We start from the raw sequence: 7,931 nt of genomic DNA on the forward strand, positions 1-7,931 counted from the left end.
GTGCGAGTTTCGTCATCGCACAATAACTGTCGGAGATTTATGCTAGTCGGGGGTTAACGAAGTTGACAAATGTGTTCCAAACAGGTTCTTTCCTTAGAACACCAATAATTGACGGTCTCTCTCTCTTTCTCTCTCTCTCTCTCTCTCGTTCGGAAGACGAGAGATTTGAGAGAGCTTACACTCGTGTCACTTTCTGATTTAATATGTGAAGCAAATTTGCCCAAAAAATAAAAACATTCCTAAAAATAAAAGATTTTGTTACCTTGTTACTCGCTAAAAGAATGGATTTTTGTACGGACTTGTTTTTTTATTTTTTATTTTTTTTTTTTTTTTTATCGTGCGATGCAGAACTGCGGCTGCTCCCGTCGAGGGATGCGTTTTTTCGATTGATGACACACGACCGTCTTTATCAATATAAAGGGGCACACGTACCCTTCGTATGTCCGGTGGCCTTTTTGCATCCCCATTAAGACGAAGAAAGGCGTGTTTGTGGGCGCACGAGGCGTCTTTTCTTGGCGAACGCGCATAAAAAAGCTCTCTCTCTCTCTTTTTCTCTCTCCTCTTTGCACCCGGTGTGCCTTGCGTGCAATGGGATCGATTCAGGTTACGCTTTGCGCGGCCAACGTTATTACAGCCGGAAAGTAACAAACACTCCTCCCATTCGATGGAATCGTGAGAGAGAGAGAGAAAGAGAGAGAGAGAGAGAGAGAGAGAGAGAGACAGAGAGAGAGAGAGAGCGATTCCTCGAAATACACGATACTTGGAAGTTGGCGAGACTCGTTAATCGCGATCGCTTAATTTTAATGAGGGCTTCTTCGTCGAAAGGAAAGAAAATATACGAGGAAGAGCATTGATCGGCGGAACTCCCGCCGATAACACGTATCGATTGACAAGCAAAATCGAAGCAAACTACGGAAAATTGTTGCAACGCGAAGTTAGTTAATGAATTAAATCGCGAAAATTCGCGCGCGATGTTCGAGTTTTCGATTTTGTCATTTTTTTTTTTTTTTTTTTTTTTAATTTAATTTTTCTGTAGGTTCTTCGATCACTAAGAGATCATCCAATTGTTTTGTTTACTTCATTGATGCAAATAAAACAATCGGGTAATCTTTCAGTGATCAAAGAACTTACAGTTCTGTCTCTGAGCTTCTTCGGCGGTTTAGCGCGCGAAACCGCACATCCTTAAAAATGTTAAAATCTTTTTTGTTCAAAGGGAGAGAGGAATCTCTATGTGCAAAGCGTTACATTGTTATAATATTAATATATCGCCCCGTCACACACATTGCGTCGCGCTGATATACATTTGTAAGAAGGCGCTACGCGCCAAGCCGACCGCGGCGCGTTCATTCATGATTTTGCAAGGAAAAGACGGGCCGCGACGCGCGCCACCTACACGCCCGCCCGTCCGTCCGTCCGCCGACGACGACGCCGGTCACTTTCATCTGGTCGTCATAGCCGTCCCGTCATTTCTCAGAAACAGATAATTTTCTGCGCGAACCGAAGCGCCAATATGAATATTGCAACAATTAACGAACATTTTTCTTTTCCACACGTTTGCAGACAACAACAGAAATATTACTCATTTTTTTTATGATATACTTTTGTTTGACAAGACGCATCTGTCTCTTTTGTGTGTGTGTGTTCTTTTCGGGAGTCAGAAAATTGCACCCACACATTTTTGTTTTGTGTCAAAGAGGCTCTTTGTTTTTATTTTCTCCAACAATGAGATAACAAGGTTAATCCAAGCAAAAACTTTATTTCGCAGGCACCGGCGAGTCGGGCAAATCCACGTTCATTAAGCAGATGAGGATCATTCACGGTTCCGGTTACTCGGACGAGGATAAGAGAGGGTTCATCAAACTCGTGTACCAAAACATTTTCATGGCGATGCAGTCCATGATCCGGGCGATGGATCTTCTGAAGATCGCGTATGGAGAACCCTCGAACGTAGTGCGTATGCCGTTTTTTTTTTTTTTTTTTTTAATTTAATTTTTCTGTAGGTTCTTCGATCACTAAGAGATCATCCAATTGTTTTGTTTACTTCATTGATGCAAATAAAACAATCGGGTAATCTTTCAGTGATCAAAGAACTTACAGTTCTGTCTCTGAGCTTCTTCGGCGGTTTANGATGGATCTTCTGAAGATCGCGTATGGAGAACCCTCGAACGTAGTGCGTATGCCGTTTTTTTTTTTTTTTTTTAATCTCGCTGATTACCCATACACACAATGCGTTTTTAAAAAAAGAGATTTTTTTCTTTACAAATTTTGTATTAACAAATGAAAAGATTAATATCGAGCAAAACACAGAAGATTAAATAATTAAGATTAAATAATTTTTATTTTAAGAAATTACACGCGCAAAAGTTGCATAATTATGCGAAACGAACTCGTAACTTGAGTCTTCATCACAAAAACATAAAAAATATAAAGACGAAAAGAACAGAAAGGCCGCAATTAATATAGACAATAAAAACGCAAAATGTTATAATCGAATTTCGCGTTCAACATCGTTTGCAAATTTGTATATTCAAACAACATTTGACGAGATTTGATCATCGGAATTATTGCCGCGGTTACACTTGATTTGTTTATAATATTTAATATTTTAAGTTAATTTGCAATCCAAGTCAGGAGAAATCATACGGCGGATACTGTACAGGTGTTGCAGGATGTTTTGGAGTTAGATTATCGAATAAAAAATTCCCAAAACTTAAGCGCTGTTTTTTATTCGATAATTTGACTGCACAAAATCCTGCAACCTGTACGGTATCACCGTACGATTTTTTCTGATTTGAGGATTTTTCTGAACTTGAGGTTTTTTCTCTACGTTTTTATTAATTTGTAATATTTTTCACTTGTGCGTCGCGAACATCGTCGTCTCAGATAACACAAGCATTCTAAAGTCCGTCACACTATATATAGACGCACATCGCACTTAGGTCAATTTACGCTTTTAAGGGTTAATTAAAGTTAATCGTATTATATGCGTCGAGTACTTAAGAGGTCAACGATAACCTCGTATCGCGCATTTAATATCGCATTCCGATACCGCCCGGAAATCCCGGTTTTTGCTTTGTTTCCGGGGAAAATACTTACGACATATCGCGCTTCTCGCCACCAGGAAAAAGCGGAACTCGTGCGGAGCATAGACTTCGAGACGGTGACGACGTTCGAGAGTCCCTACGTGGAAGCGATCAAGGACTTGTGGGCGGACAGAGGTATACAGGAGTGCTACGATCGTAGACGGGAATATCAGCTCACGGATTCCGCCAAGTAGTGAGTATTTCGGTTGTTGCTGCTCTTCTCCTTTTCTCGTTCGCGCGCGAAACCGCGCAAATTCTCTCGTCTACGTGTCTTATCAAGCGCCGAGAAGTGATTATTTCCCCTTCCCTTCTACGTCTCTTATACACACACATCGGTCTGAAATTTTTCGCATAAAGAAACTACACGCGGTGTCGTATACAAAATATATCGCTCACCGCGTGCGTTATTTCCTGTTTCTCCTGCGGAGAGATTTTGTTTCTTTTTTTGTTGATCGAGTTTCCTTTGAATCTTGTTTGAACGTGCGCCTAAACCCGATCACGTTTTGTGCAGACTTGCTGAGCAAATCGCCTTTCTGACACACTCAACGTGAGACGAACCACGAACATGCTCTATTCTTCCAACTGATTGGTTTTTTACCCTCCATCTTTTCCATGCCTGTGTTTTTCACCCCCTTCGTTTTCTTTTCCGTCCCGTCATCCCTCCTCCTCGCCCACACATTGGGTATTGAGAACACGATGTTTCAGTTACCTAATGGAGGTAGATCGAGTCGCGGCACCAAACTATCTTCCCACAGAACAGGACATTCTTCGTGTGAGAGTACCCACCACCGGTATAATTGAGTATCCCTTTGACTTGGAAGAGATCCGATTTAGGTACGTGTGCGGTCGGCCGACAGCGATGATGATGTTGATGATGATGATGATGATGATGAGAGAAGAAGCGCGCCTGCCTGCAAATACGCCTGCAAATATATACCACCTGCATCGACCAGTTTCTGCATCCCTTCTCTGTCTCTCCTGATTTTTTATATATATTTGCTGCACCCGGAACTCGTTGCTCCCGTTTAAATGTTCGCCTGTTTCTCCCGTGATGCTGTTCCGTGACTTCTTCAACAAAAAAGAAAAAATTCGTAAAATTATATTGTCAAGATTGTAAAAAAAAAACGCGCTTTGAATGAATACAAATTGAATATTGTGAAAGAAAAAGAAACAGCAAGTCACTGGGCATCAGCGTCAAAAAACCCTTTCAGGCCTGAGCCGATGGACAAAAAGCATGTACAAGAGCTGTTCAGACAAGAGGGATTCTCTTCACTCTATGTGTTTTATTTACGATTACCTATTTAAATATATATTTTTAAGTGTAACCACGCATGGCATGCACTTCCAAACGGCAGCTTTTTGTTTCGTTTTGCAGTTATCTTAGTGATCTAGAACGTATCGAAAAGCCTGATTTCCTCCCGACCGAGCAAGACATCCTCCGGGCACGAGCTCCCACCACCGGCATTATAGAATATCCGTTTGATCTGGACTCCATCATATTTAGGTACTAATAATAGTCTCAACTCGATTATACTCCTTTGGACGTACATTCGAGTTCTTTTCTTTTCTTTTTTTTTCTTTTTCTTTACCATCACGAAAACCATATTTCCTTACACAAAGAACACTGAAATGAACATACACTATTTTATATATATATTATTTTTTTCTATCTCTTTTCTTAGTTAGTTATTTTGTTTTGAGAAGCTTCAACGTTTGCATGTTTTCTATACACGTATATATTTATACACACATACACACACACACACATATATATATATATATGTTTTATAGTTTCTGATTATATAAAATTTTTCTGCTAAATGCTACTGCATGTGGTAAACTTTTTTATGTCAGTGGTATTCTTTATTATATAGCACAATAATTTCAGCAATGAACTTTAGAGCCTCTTATAAATATTTGCATCAGAATAATTACATGTTTTTCATCAAACCACGTAGGGTAAAACAGGGTGAATCACGTGGAGCAAACTAATGTTTACTGTGCCTAAAACTAGTTCCAGCTCCAAATTAATGTTTACTGTGGAACCTAAAAGATTCTTTATTAATGTTTACCGTGTTACGTTTTTTTAAAAGAGACAAAGAAAGAGAACACACACATTAGTGTGTATCTCACAATAGCGATCCATTGCGGTATGATTCGCCATTGGGTTGTAAAGAGCGCGCCTGCGAAGAGTTCATTCTCTGACCTGATTCACCCTAGATTGTGCCCTACACGTTTTCTGATCAAAAGAGCGCGTAGAAACTATTCGATATGCAGATTGTATTTTTTATATAAGTGAAATGTAGATTTTTTGTAATCTCTTCTGTTGTTAAACGATAAGCTCCGTGTAACCGAACGTTATTTGCAGGATGGTAGACGTCGGTGGACAGAGGTCGGAAAGAAGAAAGTGGATCCATTGTTTCGAGAATGTTACTTCGATTATATTTTTAGTAGCTCTAAGTGAATATGATCAAATTCTATTTGAATCGGAAAACGAGGTAACTATGACACTTCGATATTGTAAATCCGGTAAATATATGCCTCGAGCAATTACGGTCTCGAGCGCGGATAAAAAGTGTAAATTGATTTTCTCGTTCTATTTTTTTATTTTGCAGAATCGAATGGAGGAAAGTAAAGCGCTCTTCAAAACGATTATAACATATCCCTGGTTTCAACACTCCTCCGTTATCCTGTTTTTAAATAAGAAAGATCTGCTAGAGGAAAAGATCATGTACTCTCACCTTGTCGACTACTTTCCGGAATACGATGGTAAGTTTTGTAATAAAATTAAAATAGATGAAAAACAAATTTATCTCTAAAAATTATTTTAATTTTGACTCACAAACACGAGATGAGACACAGGCTATGTTGAAAATTGATGACGATATCACTTTGTTATCTTGATATCGATAAATGAGTGAGTTGTATGGTGTAGGCCCGAAACAAGATTCCGTACCGGCCAGGGAGTTTATCTTAAAGGTGTATCTCAGTTCTAATCCCGATCCCGACCGAATGTGCTACTCTCACTTTACGTGTGCGACAGGTCTGTCTGAATAACCGAGTGTATCCCGAGAAAACGTAGATTTTTCCTTTAAGTAGTGTTTTTAACGAACGATTTGGCGACAACTTTCGGCGTAACTCTTTCTCGTGCGCTTTGCAATGTAACTTTGTACCGCTCCAATGTATCAAACACACTATATCCGCGTAGTCATTTGTATTAACAGTAATCCGCTCGTGAAGCCATTTATTTTTTTTATTTAAGGTATTACACGAAGTAGCTACATCTTCTACCTGCGCGTAGGAAAATTTTATTTATGTGACAATTGATAGATTACTATTAATTTGTAGACTGGGGCTAGTTAATTGCAAATGAAGTTACAAGAATATTCATTTGGATATCCCATCGGGAAACGCGAAACCGTGTTCAAAGCAGTTGTGTCAGATTTGCAATATTCGGTACACTTTTACATAAGACCTCTGGCTTAATGAGGCTTTTGAGAGGCTTCTTTGATGTTCACTACGGCTAATTCAATAAGCTGCCCTTGGAGAAGAGAGAGAGTATATTGGATTTGAGCGAAGTACAACATTATTCCATTAAAATAGATCGATGTCTTCATCTGCGTTTCGCGCGTTATCCTTCGAGAAAGACGAGACCGACGATGATTCGGTTTGCGCGACAACGTTTTCTCTCTCACGAGCGCGTTCGTCTTGCAAAACACACTTATAAATATTGTCTCTCTTTTGTCAACGCGGAAAAACAATTTTCCTTGGCCAAATTCCAGTTCGCGTCGTTTACACATCTGGCAATTTCTCGACGATATCAATTAATCGTCCCTTCTCTCTCCGCCCCCTCTTGAGCAACCGCTAAAAATTACTGATCTATGTAATGCGCTTATAACGTAGAGGTAAACCGAAGTAACGCTATTGCACTCTTCCTCGCTTGGATATTTCGCAGGTCCGCAAAGAGACGCCCTAGCAGCCAGAGAATTTATTCTGAGGATGTTTGTTGAATTGAATCCGGACAGTGAGAAGATTATATATTCCCACTTTACGTGTGCCACAGGTAGGCTAAGCCACTCAGACAGCTCTATATCCTCTGTACAAAAATATACACTGTATTCTTCTCGCTTTATAACATTTCCTTCATGTGTTCGTACCAGCTTGTATGTTGCCTGCCTTCTGTATGACCAGGTGTGTAGTCATATGTATAAATGCGCCAAAGAAAAATCAACCTACACACACACACACACATACACGCACGCACGCACACACACACACACGTAAAACGAGATATTCCAACCAAAAGGATGACGCAGATAAATCCGCAAACAAATATGTATTGTAGTACTAATTAAAAACAATTGATTCTTAAAATAAAATAGCAAATAAATATACATGGTATAACTGCAATATATATTTTTAAACTTCAATTCAATTACGTATTATAGAATTACAGTACACACGCGCGACTCTTTGAGATAATACAGAGACGATTACGTGAACAATTGGCGGAGAGAATTCAGAACAGACACGATTGATAAAAAAAACTTCGGACAGGTTGATTTTTCGGTAGGCACAATCAGCGGCGTTAATCAGTCTCAGTGACATCGAATTTATTTATTTTTGCATGCTGCGTTTGTGGAATTAATCATCCAGATACGGAAAATATCAAGCTTGTGTTCTGCGCTGTTAAGGATACGATCATGCAAACCGCGCTTAAGGAGTTCAATCTCGCTTAAAGTCACACAGAATGTGTATAAAATGTTGTCGAATATACGCAGATTATCAATCGAACATATTTGATATCCGGACGCTGAGCGTGACGTAGATGACGTTTTGTTTCCTCAT

The 7,931-nt window shown here is 39.5% G+C and overlaps 1 protein-coding gene across 5 annotated transcripts in view; it reads left to right on the forward strand.

Moving 5' to 3' along the window:
* The window catches only part of LOC109852784 (guanine nucleotide-binding protein G(q) subunit alpha), a 29,731-nt gene that overhangs the window by 20,392 nt on the left and 1,408 nt on the right, over positions 1–7,931 (forward strand). The window contains exons 2-9 of one of the 5 annotated variants that reach the window (XM_020424271.1): positions 1,766–1,950; positions 3,122–3,276; positions 3,789–3,917; positions 4,459–4,587; positions 5,452–5,581; positions 5,699–5,852; positions 7,039–7,146; positions 7,740–7,931. The exon at positions 7,740–7,931 is cut by the window's right edge and continues 349 nt beyond it. In XM_020424271.1, the coding sequence (XP_020279860.1) occupies positions 1,766–1,950; positions 3,122–3,276; positions 3,789–3,917; positions 4,459–4,587; positions 5,452–5,581; positions 5,699–5,852; positions 7,039–7,146; positions 7,740–7,822 (1,073 nt within the window). In that variant the 3' untranslated portion in view covers positions 7,823–7,931. Of the gene's footprint in view, positions 1–1,765; positions 1,951–3,121; positions 3,277–3,788; positions 3,918–4,458; positions 4,588–5,451; positions 5,582–5,698; positions 5,853–6,018; positions 6,127–7,038; positions 7,147–7,739 lie in introns of all 5 variants that reach the window. The other 4 variants (XM_020424270.1, XM_020424267.1, XM_020424269.1 and 1 more) reach the window with 4 other exon arrangements.

This window comes from Pseudomyrmex gracilis, unplaced genomic scaffold (assembly GCF_002006095.1).
Source record: "Pseudomyrmex gracilis isolate BER0280 unplaced genomic scaffold, ASM200609v1 scaffold_35, whole genome shotgun sequence".
In the NCBI taxonomy this organism is placed as follows: Eukaryota; Metazoa; Arthropoda; class Insecta; order Hymenoptera; family Formicidae; genus Pseudomyrmex; species Pseudomyrmex gracilis.